Source organism: Eumetopias jubatus, unplaced genomic scaffold (assembly GCF_037043125.1).
Source record: "Eumetopias jubatus isolate StellerSeaLion01/CBP00866 unplaced genomic scaffold, mEumJub1_p1.0 scaffold_7, whole genome shotgun sequence".
NCBI lineage: Eukaryota > Metazoa > Chordata > Mammalia > Carnivora > Otariidae > Eumetopias > Eumetopias jubatus.
The window spans coordinates 103956432-103976666 of NW_028274813.1; the positions used below are offsets into that span (position 1 = coordinate 103956432).

The 20235-nt window shown below is 36.5% G+C and overlaps 1 protein-coding gene across 11 annotated transcripts in view; it reads right to left on the bottom strand.

Moving 5' to 3' along the window:
* Positions 1-20235, bottom strand: part of HERC1 (HECT and RLD domain containing E3 ubiquitin protein ligase family member 1) — a 188963-nt gene that overhangs the window by 67086 nt on the left and 101642 nt on the right. For 8 of the 11 annotated variants that reach the window (XM_088024837.1, XM_088024831.1, XM_088024836.1 and 5 more), the window contains exons 26-34: positions 14791-15059; positions 12029-12244; positions 11222-11342; positions 10747-10984; positions 10398-10591; positions 7361-7516; positions 5510-5616; positions 4871-4981; positions 2540-2716 (exon numbers count right to left, since the gene is read on the bottom strand). In XM_088024837.1, the coding sequence (XP_087880963.1) occupies positions 2540-2716; positions 4871-4981; positions 5510-5616; positions 7361-7516; positions 10398-10591; positions 10747-10984; positions 11222-11342; positions 12029-12244; positions 14791-15059 (1589 nt within the window). Of the gene's footprint in view, positions 1-2539; positions 2717-4870; positions 4982-5509; positions 5617-7360; positions 7517-10397; positions 10592-10746; positions 10985-11221; positions 11343-12028; positions 12245-14790; positions 15060-19523; positions 19653-20235 lie in introns of all 11 variants that reach the window. The other 3 variants (XM_088024839.1, XM_088024833.1, XM_088024832.1) reach the window with 3 other exon arrangements.

Sequence of the window (20235 nt, forward strand, 5' to 3'; positions counted from 1 at the left end):
TGATTTTCTAGCCTAAAGTGCTTATTTTTGACTGGCTAAATTGGGACTCGGAGACTGACAAGGCAAAAAGAGCCTAGAAAAGCCTTGCTTGTCACTTGGATTTGAAACACAGCAGTTTGGTCTGACAACCTCTAGGCTTCACTGATGCCAAAAGAGTTGTCAGCTTTTTAGAATCCTGAATTTATAGATTCTAATTGCCTGGATCTGATGCCAAGCTAAAACGCGATACTGTCTGCCATGGGCTATTTCAACCCAACATGAGCTGTGCTCGATTCAAAAGCAGGAACTGGCCCAAAGAACAAAACTCAAATTCTGGGAGTGTTGCAGATTTAGGACTCCTCTGTGGGGCCACAAACCCTGAAAACCTCATAGATTCTGGCTGGACTGTCTGGGTCACTTGCAGATGCCCCTAGGAAAGGGCTTATTCTTTGATGGAACCATCTAAATTTGAGCTAACTGGCTCCATATTTCTGACACATAAACTGATTTCAGTCCTCTAATTAGCAATTCCTGCTGAAAGCTGTAGTTGGAGGAAGGCGTACCACAGGGAGTATGACCTTGCCATCCACTCTTAATTGATTGGACCTTCGACCTCTCCTTGGGGACATCCCACTACTGTTGGCTTATATTATGTTCAGCTTTTTGGATTACTTGCAGTTTGCAACAACAGACTGATAGCTTGACTCTCCGTGTCTCATCTTTCTTCTGATAGACACATCTAAGTAAGGCCTTTTATTAAAAGAATTTCTCCAGAAAGAGACTGATCTTTTCTAGGATGCTCACTAGATAAATGATTAGTATAAAAGAGTTAAGAGGTTTTTAAACCTTTTGAAAAAAAATTTTTAACTGGGATTTTTGTCCTGACCAATTTCCTGACTATTCTGGTTAAGTTGTATGAAAATGGTTTTGTGTGAAAATTCTTTTGTCCTTGCACCCAACACTTCTGCACAAAAGGTCTAAATGAAGATAAAAACATGACTGAAAAAATCTGAAGTTATAATTACTAAATGGGACCTATGATTTTAGAATGAGGGAGAATAAAAAAACAAAAACAAAACCCAGACCCTTGGGAAGTGTGGAGGAGTGGGGACGGTATTAATGATCTTTGTTTTTCAGAACTGTTTCTCTTAGGGGGAAAAAAAAAATCCATGTTGTCTTGAAGGCTGCTGTGACTACTTCAAATTCAACCTGACTGCTGAGCCTCCCATCATAACCGACAGACTATGAAAAACAGGGAGTGGCCCTAGCTCCTGCATATTCCACAGCACACCTCTAGATGTCATCATGCTCTTGAGGCAAATAAACTGGTATCACAGACAAGTAAAACCATTTAACTGACTGCCTTTAGGCAGTCCCTGAGTCCCACTGACTCTAAATTATTCAAACTGCACTGGGAGCAGAGGGTGGGAGGTACCCCTGGTGGAAGGTCACGTTGGGGCCCTGTTAACTTTTCTGCTTAATAATGTACATCCTGATCAGGGGTATCCTAACAATCATAAACTCTTCTTTTTCAAGGAGAGCATGCATGGCTTCTAGAATTGTAGTTCTTGTGTGTGCACCCTAACATGACACTACCTAAGCCCTGGACTGGCCAGAGTTGTGCTGTGCTGAAATGATGCCTAAGCCAGTTAATACAAAAACTTAAGGACAAATCCACATGGCTTTTTACGACAGGCCTTTATGGTTAATGGGATTTGTTTTAACTAGCTAAGTCTAGAACCCCCTCAATAGTACAAGTCGGTCTCACCTGGCTGCCTAGGGTCCTACTGATAATTTTACTGTAAAGAGACGGGGGCCAAGGGCCAAGGGGGTGGACTATGCCAAAAAGGAATTAATATAGCAGAGACTGCCATCCTTAGAAAGTCCTGCTTGCAGTGTTGGCCCCTGTCTGAAATTTGGAACTAGACTGGTAAACAGTTTCCTTCACCAATAAAAACTTTCCCTAACTGATAAGGGTGGCTCATTGTGCCTGGGCTGTTTTGTACAATATCATTTAGCATGAACACCTCCTTTCCCTCTGGGAGTCTAAAAGTTTGGTGTATATCAAGGCAGAGGGTATGTGACCAGCACCCAAAAAATCTGGGGCACTTAGTGTCTCATGGGCTTTCCTAGGCAGAAACATCACACAGATTACTGTATTTTCATGGCTGGGTATGATCTCTGTGACCCCTCATAAGAGGGATTATCAACATTTTTAAACTGTTCATTTAAAAAATTTTTGAGATAACTTGAGAAGAATTTATAACAGTTATAAAAATAATAGATTTCTTGTATACCTTCATTCAGTGCCATTTATGTTAACATCTTACATAAAGATAAAACATTTACATATGATGATTTTTTTTTAAGTAGGCTCCGCACACAACATGGGGCTTGAACTCACAACCCTGAGATCAAGAGGCACATGCTCTACCGACTGAGACAACAAAGTGCCCCTATACATGATTTTTTAAAAGTCTTTCATACATTTTTTTGTAAGAACCTGGGGAGAAAAGGACTAAAAGACAAAATGCTAGAAACTACTTAGAATTCTACGTACCTTCCACTGATAGCACCCAGAAGTTACTCCAGTTGATGCCAGTCCATACCCTTTTCCTCCACTGCCATGAGTTAAAATCTGTCCATTCTCGACCAGGCAACACTGAGCTTTCTCTGGGTCAAACGATACTTCCTGTATAGGAAGGTTCTCATCTTCTTCCTCCAACTCTCCCTGCTTCTACCAAAAAGGAAGCTGGGTCAGTACTTTGGGATAATCCAGATCTCAGTTAATAAATATTCTAAGACTCCATAGTTTAGAGTCCACAAATATTTATTAAATATCTACTATGTACCAGATACTGTGCAGGCAATGGGAACACAATGATAAATACAGCATGGCCTCTGCATAAAGCTTACAGTCCAATTAGGGGCCAGAGAAATACATAACACCAATATTGTGAGAGAGTAACAGAAGTTACATGACCAGTATAGCAGAAACATAAAGGTGTAAGTGTCTAAACATGCTTGGGAAGGATAAGGAAAGTATTCAAAAGAGGATGTCTTCTGAGCTGAGTCCTAAATAATAAGAAGGCATTCAGCAGCTGATCAAAGGAGAGAAAGGCATTTAGGGCAGTAAGTAGAGCACTGTGCCAAGGCATGGAGGTACAACAGAGTTCAGTGATTTATAGTAATTGCAAGCAGTGTGGAATGTCTGGAGGATGAGAATGGTAGAAAAGGAGGCTAGAAAGAGAAGGAACAAAATCATGGAAGGCCCTGAATGCCATTTAAAGTTTGAACTTTACAGACAATAGGGAGTGCTTACACAGATTTATATAGAGGATCTCTAGATTAGATCAATGCTTTATAAACATTGTTTTACCAGGGGTATACAGGATGAAGGCAGAGAGATCAATCGGAAGATTACTACTGCAAGAGTTCAGGTATAAAACAGTGAGGACTTCAATTTATTAATTCACTCAATGAGTATTTATTAAGCATCTACTATGTGTAAGACATTATACCAGGTCCTATATATTCAGCAGTATGTTAGATAAATAAGGTCTCTGGTCTCATAGAATTTTTATATATATAAAATAATAAAATGTTTATATATATAAAATGTAAAAATACATTTTTATATATTTATTATATAAAATAAAAAGTTTTAAATGTTTCTAATATATTTATATTATATATGTAATTAAATAATATATTTTAAACTATTTAGAACTTATACTTTAGAAGATAGAAACAGAAGATACATAAACAAAAAATATCAGGTATGTGCTATGTCGAAATTAAAGCAAATGATGTAACAGAGTATGTGACAACTAACTCTAGATTTAGGATCAGGAAAGGGAACTTTGAAGAAGTAATGAAGAAATGGGGATGATGGTTGAAAAAAGAAGGGGTTTTAGGACCAAGCCTTGGGATACTCCAACACTTAAACAGAAGAGGAAGAACTAATAAAAGAGAATGAGAAGAAGCCATTGTACTGAGATAGAAGGAAAACCAGAGAAAGTGTGGACCCATAAAAACCAAGAGAAAGATTAAGGTAGCTACATAAAGGGATTTAAGAACGATTTAGGAAGTCAAATCAATGAGGCCTAGTGACTACATGGATGGGGTGACATTAGGGAATCAGAATTCCCAAGAACACAGGTTTGGAATGCTATGTGAATGGTGGTGCCACGAATTAAAAAATGGACAGGGAAAAAAGTAAAAAAGTTTGATGGGGAGACACCTGGGCTGGTATTTAAGTTTGGAAGACATTGCATATAGGTGAAAATGGTTCCAGGTATATTCCAGACGGCTGGAAAAGGTAAGACTGGAACTCTGAGGGATAACAGTTTGGGATGGAGGGAAGAAGAACATGGCACCAAAGAAGAAATGCCTCTAGAGGGAACCAAGGATTGGCAGAGGAATGGAGATGTAGGAGAAGGCAGTATTTTGAAAACAACAGAAGCTAGAGTTTCCTGAGATCAGGTAAGATGTAGACAAAAAAGTGCATCCTACATTTAGCAATTAGCACTTACTTTTGTCATTTAATTTCGGTGTTTTGATGGAAGAGCAACAATTAAATTGAAGAGAACATGAGAACTAAGGAGTGGCTTATAAATATGTGTAAAATTACTCTTCTGAGAAGCTTAGCGATGAAGGACAAGTGAGAAGACATGGGCAGGTTCTTGGGTAAAAAAAAGGATTTTGGGGAGGGTAGGAATGAGAGATGTTTATGAGTTGAGAAAAAGGAACCAGTGGAGAAGGAGAAAGTGCAGAAAAAATATGGAATAACTGACAGAACAAAGTCCCTCAGAGGAGAAGGAGTCCAGAGACAGGAGACAGGATAGTCATTTGTGCTGTCTAAAAGTACCTTTTTGGAAGAATCACTTACCTGTGACTTTATTTCTTGTTCTTTTTCCTTTATCTGAATAGCATGTTTGGCCTGAGCAATGGGTGTCTCCCACATACAGTCTGACAGAAGGGAAAAGAGGCGTTCAACAACCTATTTATTGAAAGAAAAAGAATGATGAATTTTGGAAAAGATAATTTTAAGTAATTTTAGAAAAAATAAGTCATGTAACTGTAATATTAAGTCAAATGTGAAATTTGATCATAACAATGTACAAGCTACTTTGGGTGGTTGTTAAGTTAAATATCTTTTTTTAGAAGGATCATTCACCCACTTTCTAGTGGGTTCCATGGCCCTCCATGTTTCCTCACTTTATGGACCTCTGATAAGGCCACGCAACCACACACATTTCTCTCTCGAGGCCCAAACCTAGTAAGAAATTCCACAGATTTTCCTTTCCTTCTGACCTTCCAAGTATTCACTATCCCCCTACTCCTCACACCCATAAGCTTAATTTCTTTCTCCTTGCTTGGAAATGAAATAATAAAGCAATCTCAGAAGCAGAAGTTTTGCCACCAAATTAATGACACATTTACCACTGGAGAGACTATTATTTAGATTTTTGGTGAATTATATTACACATGTGAAAAATATCTTCTAATAGCTTTAAAGAATAGAAACCTGAGCCATTTGATCATCTTCTACACCAGATTCACAAGCTGGTAGCACAGCCTCAAGGACGTGAAGTGCAAGGAGCCTCGTTCTTAGGTTACCAACTAGAGGAATACCTGGGGGCGGGAAAAGACATTTTCTTATTATCAGTGTGACTTACATTCAAAGTGTAAATGAGCTTCTTGAATAAAAATATCTGAGGCTCCATTAAGCATTTATGGTTGGAATGGACTATACTTTAACCTATTATCACAAGAATTCTGGACTCATCCCATACCCAATGTACATGAATACTCATATTTATATCTCAGTTTTTATGTATATATAAGATTTGTTAGAGAGAGGGAGAGAGGGCACGCATATGGGGGGAGGGGCAAAGAGAGAGGCGGAGATACAATCTTAAGCACACTCCTCACTGAGTGCAGAGCCCAACGGGTGGGGGGGGCGGTTCATCTCACAACCCTGAGATCATGACCTGAGCCAAAACCAAGAATGGGATGCTTAACTGACTGCGCCACTCAAGCACCCCCCCTTTTTTTTAAGATTTATTGATTTATTTTAGAGAAAGAGAAAAAGAGAAACTAAAGAGAGAGAGCGCCCATGTGCGCGGGGCGGGGGGGGGAGGATTTTTATGTATATATAAAGGGAATAGCACTATAGTAACTACTGTGCCAAGTACTATGTTATGCATTTCATACACATTAACTCTGTTGATCTTCACAAATCCTACCCCTGTTTTACTGATGAGGAAACCGAGGCTGAGAGAAGTGAAGTAAGGTGACCATAGTTCAGCACAAGTAGAATTTTAAATAGATCTGTTAATCTCTAAAGCTCAGGCTTATCACAGTCTTTCATGGCTTCTCCTCCATCCATGCCCTGACTGCCTCCCAGAGATTGTTAGGATTAATGGAAAGTAAACAGTCTGTACTTTTCTAAAGTAAGCAAAGGTAGAGGCAGAATAATGATGCTCTTTTTTATACCTTCTACTACAACAAAACCAATTAAAAATAAATGAATATCTGATTTTTTCTTTTATGCTCTAAGACATTAATCAATATAAGCCTCACCTTATTAGAGAAAAAAAGCTGTTTTAAGTTAGACTAGTTAAGAAAAACTAGCAAAGTATATTGAGAATGCATACATATAAAATAACATGGTACCACAGAAAATTAAATGATGTTTTAGCATATTTAAGAAAGACTGGGGATTGATGAAAAAGTTCTGGAAACGGAGAGTGGGGATGGCTGAATAACACTACGAATGTACTGAATGTCACTGAATTGTACGCTTAAATAGTTAAAACTGTAGATTTTATATTTTATTTTATATCACTGTAAATTTTATGTATATTTTACCACAACTGAAAAAAAAGACTAGGAAAGGACAGTAATCCATGCAAGCAGAACAGACTTCTAGGCTAAGAACTGGGAAGTGAGCTTATTACATACAACTTTCATAGATAGCACAGAATCAGAAGTTATAATCAAGACAACAGAAATCATATTATGATAAGAGAGAATGGACAAATGAGATCCGCACTTTGATAATCAAGAAGTGATGTCAAAATCTGTGCCAAATTATCATTTTAAACACTATGTTCTCTGCTTATTTTTGTTATGATAATCCAAATAGCGTCAAGTTCTTTAGATTAAATCCATAATCTAGTCTGGTACTACTTTCTATTAATTCCTATCAATTTTTATTTCTGAAATTAGATTTTTCTTTTGATCAAGTAAGTATTTAGAAAATAAAAGTCTTGAAATCAAGGTCAAATATCCAATGTTGTTCAAGTCTGTCACTATCTGAATAAAATACGTGTGATGTATAAAAATACTCTAACACAAGGCAAAGGTCATATACCTGAAGAACACTTCTGAGATGCTATATTTAGAAGCACTTCTGTCCATTTTGGGGAAGCCATTTTTGATTGAATTGCTTTTGAAGATACAACTCTGCGAAGAAAAACTAAAAAATCCCCCAGATGCAGTTCGGCTGCATGTTGTTTCCTAAGAGCAGCTGAAGAGGGAAGAGACAAGTTCACATTACAACCAAAAATCAACAGGAAAATGTCTTATCAAGTAACTTGCATTTAGATGCAGGATGCCCAAACTTAATTCAAAATTTAAGTTGTCATTAGCTGCTAAATTTTTAAAACTTAAAGAACAGAATGAGGAAAGGTCAGAAAATAATGCCAAGCTTAAAACATTTTTTACATTTGTGTACAATAGTGAGGTTGCTAGAATAAAGTATGTGTATTTGGTTTCGTGCATTTTCTTTTTTACTGCTATTCTGAAAAACAACAGTTCTCTATCCAAGTCTATAGTTTTACCAGATAGAATCTGAAGGAAATTGTCTGTGAACCCTCTTAAAATTGTATGAAAATTGTGTATTTGATTAGTAAGAGTTCACAACTTGGATCACATTTTCAAAAAGTCCATGACCCCCCAGTCCAATCAAATTAAGAATCACATCTCTAAAAACCCCTTTGTGCTTTCAGATTCTACAAGGCAACAGACTTCTAGGCCTGAGTCTGATTTGCCTGAGCACTAACTCCTTTCATACAAACGTGCCCTAACCAATCTTCCCAGTTTTTCCACCAGCATCAGTAGCAGACTCTCTCTTGTCCCCCCTCATAGTTTCCCTCCCCACCTGTGCATTTTGAGGCCAGAGAACTATCTGCTCTTCCTGTAATACACCATGTTCTATCATCATCCAAAACCTTTCATACCCTCTCAGCCTGGCAAAATGCCAGTGAGGCAGTTGCCTAGAATGTCAATCTCTAAGAGGCACAAAAACATACAAAATCCTAACAATCTGAAGGCATGTATACACAGCACTCCTTTCAGGGAGATCCTGGCATGTCAAATTAAGGAATACACAGACTAGTTACTTTAGAGGGAGACCCCCACACCAAGGGCCACACTTAGATGGCCAGGAATCTACCTTCACAGACATCTCGTCATAACTGGAGGACTTCTGTTCTGCTGAAATGGGTGTGCATGTCTATGACAGAACTAGAACGCTGGCAACAATTAGAGACCACTGTACTCCTTTGCTACACTTCCTCTACATGGTACTCTAACTCTTCTTTGCTTAAATGCTAATAAGCAAATATTTTTATAATATCAGTTTGAAGAACATAAAATTATTAATCTACCCTGGGTACCCACATATCACTCCAACCATTCCTTCAAAATCCAGTTCAAAAGCTACCTCTTCTATGTGGCCTTCTCTCTGGACAGAGATCCTTGGGAAAATCTCTTTTCTCATGAGGTCTCCATTCTACCCCCCATCCTCACTCCCAGCAAGTATCTCTGCAACAAGACACTAAATTAATTAAATTAACTGAAGTCTGGAGACCTTAAATATAAAGTTGGTTGATACACCTTGGTGATTCAGTTTGTTTCAGTAACAATACTATGTTTGAAAGGTACACCTTACTTTCAGGTAAGTATTTTAGAGAGTTTGTGGGGTTATTAAAAGCTGGCCACTGCATGTGACCAGAATCAGTCTCACTCCCAGCCATCCCCATGAATAGAGAGAGTACAACAACATTCTCTCGAGGATGACCTATGTGGATTCAGTCTGCTGTTACACCTGCCGAGATTCACTCATGGAAGAACTGTTTCTTTCTTTTACTGGATATGGAAGGGCCCAGTTTTCCTGGGAACCTACAGGTTGAGAAGTAACTCTATTATGTCTTCCTTACTGTCCATATGTGCAGTATTCAGCACAGAATAGTGAGAAACTATTACCTTAACCACCTGGTATTCCTCACTGGATCTCAGGAAAACAGGAGGTGGCATTAAAAGCTTGTGTTTATTTTACCCCCTGTGAGTCTGCCCATGCTCTTTGTCTAAGTACCATACTCTCCATATGAACAGGGAGAAGGAATTTGCCACAGGTTCAGCCTCTGAAACCAAAAACTGGTCCTTAATCAGACTCATACATCCTCTAGACTCTGACTTAAGAAATTTAGCTCTTTCTTCTGAGCTTCTTGTATTACACTGTAATTATTTGTTGGCATGTCTGCCTTTCTCATTACCCTAAAGATTCCTGAGGGCAGAGACAATGTTTTATCATTTTTGTACCCACAGGGTATTTCCTCTATCCACTCACCTATCTACACAATATTATTTAAATATTACTTTATCTAATTTTAACATTATTAAAGGATTTTAACGGAGAGAATTTTAAGGGCTCGCAGAGTTTATTATGGTAATAAGACATGGTAGTTCTGAAAAAACTTTTTAAATAAATGACCAATTTTAAACTTTTATTCCTTAATTATGTAGCAGACAAAGGTAGCACTTCTGCTGTTCAGGGTTTAAATTCTACTGAAATACAATGTTCACTATAGTTTTTTAAAGCTATGAGCAGATGGTCATATTATAGCAACAAAATATATGACAATTAAATATAATAAGTTTTTTAGTGACCAGGAAACATAACAACCTAGCAAGAAGTTCAGCTATTCTAATTCTAACCTAGTTCCCAAATATGAAAACCCTTGGTCCTGCGGGAACACTTAAGCCAAGACTATGATTAAAGATGGGCTGTCAAGATCAAATGCTAAGACATAACCTGGGAGAATCAGTCACCTAGAACCTCTAGATTCTAGACCCAGGACAGCCAATGAGAAGCTGAATCTAGAGAGGAAGCAGTATGGTCACTGCATCAAGGTTAACTGACTCTAAGGAGAGGAGGTTCGGTCAGAAGCTCATCTAAATCATACATATTTGGAGAGAAAAGGAGTTTATAAATGAATAAATAAAAATTCTTTCAAAAAATTCCTTCACGCCTCACAACAGAAAGAAGTCTAGATTCTAATGATATTTACGCAATGAGGACTCAATAAATGCTTGTGAATAATGACAAAGAAAAGGGTTTATGCTACCTCTGAAGTCTTTCTTCTCAGTTTCTCCACTGGAGTCAACTTTTTTTTCTTCTTCTTCACCCTCTTCTCCTTCCCCTTCTCCAAAAGAGGCCATAAGTAGGACACCAGCTTGGGATAACAAATTCTTCAACTGACTACAGAGTAGGTCCAACAAGGACTGAACTACTTTGGGGCTCAGTTTATCAGCATAAGTCCTACATGAAGTAACAGGAAAAGAACAGTGGTAATAACACAGCTGGGCAATTGTTTGTGCTCAAACACATAAAGGAGATTAGAGGGAAATGGAAATTACTAAAATGTGAAAAGACTAGGTCCCATATAGTTCCTCCAAGACATCTATAATGCTCACCCTGTAGTGATGGCTAGAATCTGGAGCAATCTTGTACTAGCCACTTTTAAAGCTGTGCTAAGCTGGGAAACACCTGTCTTTGGCAACAACTGCAGAGGCTGTCCTAGCATGGTGTCTGTGCCACATAACTGCGACAATACATTTAGCAGACCAGTGGAAATTGCCAAAGAAACATCCACTGGTTGATAGTGAACACTCAGGGCAAAAACTGTAACCAAGAGGAGACGTTGCTGGGCTTCTAGGAAAGAAAGAAAAAAGAAAGACAATTGAGAATTTTCTTTGAAGTCAACAAAACATTTACTAAAATAAATAATATTCCAAAATATAAATAGTAATGTGGAACACTATTACATTTTCAAATATTTATTCTCCACCTGTAAACTGACCTACTAATGTTAAAACAAGATATAGAACACCTAAAGTATCTAGCATAAAATGTAACTTGCATCTTGTATTTGCAGGGGCAGTTACTCACCAATGTGATGCTTGTTTGCTTGAAGAGCTCTCTCTAGGGTAGCAGACAATTGCTGATATATCTTATGCACGGCCACCTGGATTTCAATCTGAATATTTCTTTTAGCCGCTCTGATCCCATCCTGAATTATATATAAACATTTACTTTTTCTATTAGTAACAATAACACCTCCTACCCAAATAAAAGTAATAACATTTTATCCCACTCTATGATAAAGCCTTATGGTGATTTTTAATTATTCAGTATATTTCAATATATAAAAGTTTTATAAATTTATACTTAAATGCTTGACAATTCTTGATTCTATATAATTTTTCTCCTTTCCCACAAAGCAATTTTTCTTCTCTAAATATGGAACACATAAAGACAACACCTAAAAAATTTTTTTTCAAGCCATCAGAGAAACTAGGTAAAGTGATCAAGTGCAAATGTAAATTCTTGAAATCCATCCTCGCAAACACCAATCCCTAACCCAAATTAGATCTATCTCTATCCAATTTGGCTAAGGGTTAAGAAAACTGAGCCAGCTAAGAATCTAAAAAAATAACAGTAAAAATGGCTCACCTGATCCCAACTATACTACTATTACTCAGGAAACTAAATCAATGAGATATCTTTAAGAGTCATTTAAAAGTCTTTATACTTTTAAACCTCAATCTTAAACACCAGAACATTTAGCATTATTAAAGTGATTTTGTAAAATATATATATATACACACACTCACACATACGTGTATATATATTTATTTATTTATAATCTAAATGTCCTGCAAGGTGTCATCCTCACACAACAGATCCATCACCCACCTGATAGTGATGCAATCGGCCACTCTCTCCTTTGGCTCCTACATGTCCCACAGTGCCTAAACCAAAACACCCTGCTAGAAACTGCAGCCTCACAGATGTGAGCAGTGTGGATGACTGGAAGCCTGAGCTTGACCTGCTTCCTGCCAGAGAGATGCTACCTTTTTCCTCCATCCCAGACAAGAGAACGAGGATCTGGTGAAGTGCTTCTAAACGAAGCTTGAGAAAAGTAAAATAAATATATTTTAGAGTCCTTCACTGAACTGAGACACAAAGGAATTCCAACACAGATAATATATTACTTAGCACACAGAAAGCTCTGACATTTCTTAGACATCTATTCTATTAAACATTTATTTTATTATTACGACTTTTTAAAATCAAAATATTTCTAAAAATTCTATAAGCATACTTCAGTATAAAAGAGGCTACACAGGACAAAGGGGAAAACAGATTTAAGTAAAAGAGACCTAATTTCAAGGCCAGACTCTTCCACCTACTGTGTGGCCTTGGGAAACTCATTTAACTTCCTGAATCTCAGTTTCTTCATGTGTCAAGAGGCCAATACTGTAGTACTTTAACTTACATAGCTATTGTGATGCTCATGAGAATAAATATGTGGTTTCAAAACTGAAAGGTACTATGATTATTGCTTCCTTCACTTATAATGAAGTTATATAGAATGAATACCGTTTAATTCAAGAATTAGAAAAAGTATTTCTGAAAGGTTTCTCTGTGATTCTCCTGAACATCGGGCTCTACCTTCCCTAGGAAGACAATACCCACCACTCTGGCCAATCAGCCTACCCTTTTTTTAAATAAACTTTTTATTTTGAAATAATTGTACATCTAATACTTGTACAGAACAGTAGAAAGATGGTACAGATGGTTCCTGTATGCCCTACCCCTACCTTTTGCTAATGTTATCATCTTAGGTAACTATGGTACATTTATCAAAACTACGAAATGAACACTGGCACAACACTATAACTAAGCCATAGATTTTATGTGGATTTCACCAGTTTTCCCATAATGTCCCTTTTCTGTTCCAAGATCCAATCCCAGACAGCCTGTTGCATTTAACTGTCATGTTTCCTTAGTCTCCTTTTTAAGTCTGTGACAGTTTCCATTTTTCTTTTGGAAGAACTGTTCATGTATTTTTTTTAAAAAAGATTTTATTTATTTGACAGAGAGAGACACAGCAAGACAGGGATCACAAGCAGGGGGAGTGGGAGAGGGAGAAGCAGCCTTCCCACTGAGCAGCGAGCCCGATAGGGAGCTCGATCCCAGGACCCTGGGATCATGACCTGAGCCAAAGGCAGACGCTTAACGACTGAGCCACCCAGGCGTCCCAAGCTGTTCATGTATTATAGAATGTCCCTCAGTTTGGTTTGCCTGATGTTTTCTCATAATTGGACTAGAGTTATGCATTTGGGGGAAAATACCATAAAGTCCTCTTCTCATCACATTATTTTCAGAGATGTATGATAACACCGTAACTTATTATTGATGATGTTAATCTTGATCACTTGGCTAAGGTGATGTCCACCAGGTTTCTGCAATGTAAAATTACTCATTTTTCCCCCCTTTTATACTCTGTAAGCCCCAAGCCACTAAGTCCAGCTTACTCGGAAAAAAGGGGGAATTAAGCTCTACCTCCTGGAAGGAAGAGTATTAAAGAATTTGCGTACAGAGGCGCCTGGGTGGCTCAGTTTGGTTAAGCGTCTGCCTTCGGCTCGGTCCTGGGACAGAGCCCCACATCTGGCTCCCTGCTCCAGGGAGTCTGCTTTTCCCTCTCCCTCTGCCCCTCCCCTGTGCTTGTATGCGTGCGCTCTCTCTCAAATAAATAAATAAAATCTTTAAAAAAAAAAAAACACTGTATATGTTAAAACCAGAATAATTAATAAATATTTTGAGGGAGATACTTTGAGGCTATGAAGACATTTTATATCTCCTTGAAGTTTTGCTCACTAATTTTAGCATTTATCATCATTACTGTGGTGTTCTAATCTAGCCCTTTTTATTTATTTATGTTTTTCAAAATAATTTAATGACAAATATTTCTGTATAATAATAAAAGATGCTTAACTTTATATTAATATATTGTAGATACTCATCATTTCCTAGTACACGTTTAGATTATTTATCAAACATTGCTAAAATAAAGAAAAGCTCTAACAAACTACAAAAGTAACTTTATGTCTCCCAAACATTAGTATCAAGTAGAAAAGCAGCAAGCAATGATTAGCTATGTTCATACACTATTTTAATAACCCAAGAGGTAACTCTGAATACAACTACTTGATCTTTTTTTCACATAATTTTGTTAATGACATTATCTGAAACATCATTTTAAAGTAAGGATTTTGGCATGTCTCTATGAAGGTTTCTGCAATCTAGCCCTTTTTAAATGGAGACAAATGGGTCAAAACTGGAGGCTCTAGGAAGCCGATCTGTATGCTCACCAGCCAGTCTCTGGTTTCTATGAGCCGATCTGTATGCTCACCAGCCAGTTTCTGGTTTCTATGAGTCTTTCTATCATAAGAAAGACTTATGATTAAAGTATCTTATTCCAAGAGATGGCAATTAAAAATGTACTTTTGTCCACTTCAAACAAAATATTACACTGTTTTAGTTATGAGAGTGACATCAAAAAATGGAGGTGAGAGAAGGAGTAGAAGAAAAGGAAAAGTTTTTCCTACACTGTGCATTCGGTGATTTGGGTTTCCATAGTGTCTCACGAGGAGTAAATATCAAAGACTTACTTCTGCCCTTAACTGCTGCTGCTCCATCGCGATGATGGAGGCCTGGGGACTTGTAGACATATTTTCCTCCGGTTCCTTAAAACCTGGGGCATTCCCCACGTCTCCACTAACAAAGCTCACAACATTTTCAATTAAAGTGTGAACTCCCAAAGACTTGGTCAGATCAAAATCAGACTCGAAGGAGTAAGAGGAGTTGCATAACCAGTCTCTGCTATGTTTCAGGCGAGCCCAAGAGTCACTGAGGGATTCCAACTGACTGTGCAAAGGACCTACACACAAACAGAACAAACAGGTATCAATGACAACCAAGTAGAGCATACATTCTGAAACTAGACGAGGGCTGGGTGCTGCTACCATACCAACTGGTGAGAAATGGACACTCATGTTTGAATACATGCATGCATTAAGTGAATCTGAGCAAAATGCTTTGGTAAAAACAACAAACAAACATAAAGTAGAGCAATGTAAGAAAATAAAGGGAAAGCCCTGTTTGATGTATCAGTGTCTCTGTAAGCGCTTTAGCAACACGCTGCCACAAGAAAAAGAAAGGCAGAAGCTGCTCTCAAAATGCTTAGCTTAAAATGCTCTGCAGTATTAAACCAGACCACCATTTATGAACAAAAAAGAACTTGACATTTGGGACACTGCTGGTAAGACCTAATAGTAATAGGACTTCATCTGATCTAACATTATTTTTGCAAAGAGTAAGTTAAGACCGAGCAAAGATCTACATATTTACAATGAAACATTACCAAAAAAAATGAATATAGAAGGGCAAGTAAACTTACACAAAAAGGAGACACAAACATCACCCTTTGGGTTTCATTAATATAAGGAACACTTTCACTGTGTCATATGCATATTTATTGCAGGTTGTGAAACTCCTATATAGAGGAAGCAAAGTTTCACAGACAAGAATATATGAGATTTACTGTAAATGGTATCTATTTAAAATTACCAAGTGATGTCACAATAGTTGCTAGATATAATACCATTCGTTTTTGCCAGTGGGCATTTTCTAGACTAAATAGACAAAAACATTAGACAACAAATATGTTAATATGTTTGAACTCAACAACTGTCCAAGTCACATGCCAATATTAGCTTTAAATAAATGTGTAAATGTTCAGTTCTTACAAGCCTTGTCTTTTTTAATTTAATTGATCTCAGGTACATGAATTAGATTAATTATAATCCTTGGCTCATGATATACTCTCATCATTGGTCCATGCATGGCCTGCTTCTGTATTTATTTATAACAAATGGGAACACAAGAACTAGAAAATTGATAGTAACTTATGTCTACCTCTCTGTTCCTCCTCCAACCCATCTCTCCCGATCTCCTCCTAGCTACGGTTGTCATCATTCCTAAGCTGGGCTTATCATTCCTTTGCTTTTATTAATGCTAAATATTGTTTTATTTTATATGTATTCATTCCCAAGACAAAGAATGGTTAGTTTTAGTAGGTTTTTACTTTATAAAAAAGTATCATTTCATGTAAATTTTTTGGGCATACTCTCTTCCAGCAATGTAATACTGCCAATTCTCACTCACATTATTGCATGTCGCCATAGTTCATTTGTATGAATACTATACAATGTCCTATCACGTGAATATACCGAAGTTCTCTATTAGGAATGCATCTTAAGGTACCCAATAAAATATGCATTCCAAAACTTATATTTGTTGCTAACAAGATGAAATAGATTTGGGAAGAGAACTACTTAAACACTAATGCCCACAGAGAAAACAAATTAATACAATATTTACGCCTATTTCTGAATTACTACACTGGTGTCAGTAAAACCCTAGGACTTCAAAATTAGATGTAGAAATTCAGCTAATATTATAAAGCAACTGAAATAATTTCTAAGTATTCTACTAGAATAATTTAAAATGGCAACGAATATATGGTTTATCTGCCTTCCATGTTTCAGCAAGAATTCTTAAGATTAAAAAATGATGAATTTTCAGTTTTACTGAGCATAAAAAATAATCAATCTGAAAAATTCCCCAAACTGTATAGCTGAATATTTTTTCACATAAAATAGAAAAGAGTAAAAAAATCCAAAGAATAATGTCAAGGATGGATAATGTATTAAATTAAAAATGATATTTAAAGAATAAAGCAGAAGCTAATTTAAAAAAAAAGAAATAATCATTTTCCATTTCCTTAAGCACCCTAAATTCAGAATCTGGATATAGCCTTAACTTAGAAATGATAGTTTCTGGCTCTTTGCATTGAACTTCTTTGTTCAATAATAAAATTTCATAATAAAGAGTTCTTCTGTTTTCCAATACTTACAAATTACTGTGCAATGAGCTAGTGTTAGAACCACAGAAGTAAAAGGGACCTTGAAGATTATGTAGTCCTCAATTTCCAACTGAGGAAACAGACACTCAAAAAATTACCTGTTAAATTAATAACACTAATTCCTTAATTTTATGGGAGGGATGTGATCTTACATATTCCTGTTATTAGTCAACATCACAAGTCACTAGTCCATGGAAATGTCAATTGCCTGCCTACACAAAGGTCCAACTGTGAAGAATATACAAAGAGTGAATTGCTTTAATATACCCCAAAATGTTCTAGGAATGGGTAGGTAACCCATTCAAATCCTCTCTGTAAATTAAAAGCAGGGGCTAAAGCTTTTGTATAAAGAGTCAGACAGTAAATATTTTAGGTTTTTCTGGGTCATAAAGGTCTGTGCTACAACCACTCAACTTTGCTCTTGTAGTAGGAAAGCGGTCATAGACAATATATAAACAAATGAGTGTGTGGCTGTGTTCCAAGAAAACCTTACTTACAAAAAAAGGTAGCAGATCAAACTTGGCTCACTAGGCATAGTTTGCTGACCCCAATGTAAAAGATGCAATTTATTAGGTATAAGACCCAAACAAAACTTTGTATGACTAAAAGAAAGAACAAGAAAAACATGATATGAAAGCATTAGGATAAATAAATAAAATAACTGTAACCCAAATATTTAGGCTGACATAAAAAATACTTTAAAACAAAAACTTAGGGTGCCTGGGTGGCTCAGCTGGTTGAGCAACTGCCTTCGGCTCAGGTCATGATCCTGGAGTCCCGGGATCGAGTCCTGCATCAGGCTCCCTGCTCAGCAGGGAATCTGCTTCTCCCTCTGACCCTCTTCTCTCTCATGCTATCTCTCATTCTCTCTCTCTCAAATAAATAAAATCTTTAAATAAATAAAATAAAAATAAAAAATAAAAAAACTTACATTATGGAAATGAGAGATGAAAGAACTCTTAGTCTTTAAAAAACTTGTAACAACCTGATAACTTTGGTTTGTTCGACTTTGTTTAATCTGAATATAGGAAATACTGTGTCTGAAAAGTACAACAAAAGCTTCTATAAAGTAATTGTGACTAAGTCCAGTTCTAAGTATTAATTCAGAGTCATCTACTATAAAAAGAAAATATAAAGTCCAGGAAAATTTTGAGATTGTTTACTTGTCCTTACAACTTTGGTTCTTAAATGGAATTTTCAAAATGAACATGGCAGAGCTGCAATACATACTTTATACATCATAAAATATGTAGGCAAGCTAAAAGGGGAAAAAAATTAAACATGCCATCATGTACTTGCTTGAAGCTCTTCTTTTTTCTGGGGCTCAACTGGCCAAAAAGGAGTAAATACACTACCACACAAGAATCAGAAGACAAAAGGAGAAATTTGATACAGGAGACAACATTTACATTTGCTCTTCTTTATATAATCTAATTTGAAATGCATAGTTACAACAGCATTTCACCCATACATGTCATACCATGAAACACACATGCTGATAAATGTTTCCAGTATTATTATAGCTGTAAAACCCTAACACTTTATTTAAAGACCTTGGGAATAAAAAAACCAAACCGTATAATATTTTAACTAAGAAGATTCCTGATGTTGCTTCTTAAATTGTTGCTTTGGTATCCGCACCATTTTCCACTGCATCAGTTTCAGCTTAACTATGAAAACTAAAGTATCTGCAAAAAGGTATCTTTCAGTGAAGGATGACCTCAGTTCTACACAACTATAGCAAGTCTTCTAAGTATTTATCAAAGTACCAAAGTACCGACACATTTAACAGGGTTTGTCAAAAATTCTGACAAGCTGCTATAAGAATTAAATGTGTTAATATGTTTTACGTGATCAGAACAATGACTGGCATATATAAGCAGTTTAAAGGTGTTTAAAGAATGCAAATGTCATATTATCTCTGAGGTGCTAAGCAGAAATGTATTTCACCTATCTCTTTTTAAAGTAATTTATGACTTTTTTTGGTTTTAGAATTTAGCTTCCATGCCTCTAAAGAGCTGAGCAAGTTGACAGAGCTAAATTTATTTGCTCACTTTGCTCTTCTCCTTCCTACATGCACTTACTTGGCCCAACTATGAAAGCATGAATCCTAGTATCTCCAATGCCACATACTGAAATTATAGGCACTAGGCACTCCCAAGGAGGAGTAAGTCTTTGGAAGCACAATAAGGGCAGCTGAAATGTGTAGACAACCATTAGCTGTTATTGATACAGCCATTTAATTTCAGTAAATGGGACAAAATTAGACACTTATCTCTCTCCAATTTTTCTTATTAGGTTTTTAATAACTCAAGACCACTGAGGCTAATAATTACAAAAGCTATGTGAGGGAAAAAGTTTACACTTCCTCTTCAAAATATTGGAAAGGGGTAAACAAGTATGTAGAAGAATTCTCACTTAGCTGGACATCTGCTTGTCCTTCATAGCTCAAGTTAGAATCAGAATACCTAAAAGGCCCCGAACAGTTCTCAGATTTGGTAGGTTCATTTGCCCAATTGAAGATAAGCATACTGAGGCTTATGGCATCTGGTCCATATTGGCAATAAATAAGGAAAAAATAGGGTAGCCTATTTTACCATTATTTAAGAGCAAAACAAAACAAAAAAACCACCATGGTCAGAAGGTAGTCACTAAATATACTTGATCTTTAAAAATTCCTTTCAAAATATATTCTCCTAAATGTATTTTCAATGTTTGTTTCTTTTAGAGAAGGAAATCCATAATAAAACTATTAAGTGTACATTTTCATTGTTTAATCCACAAGCTCTAGGATTCATGAGATTGAAAACTACTTATTTTTGCTGCCCTTCCTAAAATAGTACTGCTCCTTTCTAGTCACCTATTCCTAGGAACAAAGCCATCAGATTTTTTTCTCTGGGAACATTAAAATGTAATGATTACTAAGATAAATTGGTACCATATTAAGTGATATCATGAAAACTTATATAACTAGTTTGCCTCCCTATTATAATTTCCTAAGTGGGTAATTAAAAAAATTTTTTTCCCATGAAGTCCTATATTTGCTTTTCTGTTTTCCACAAAATAAAGTTAAATTCCAACAGGTTAATAGATTTTTGGTACTACCTTGAGCTTTTTGGAGAAGGTGGTT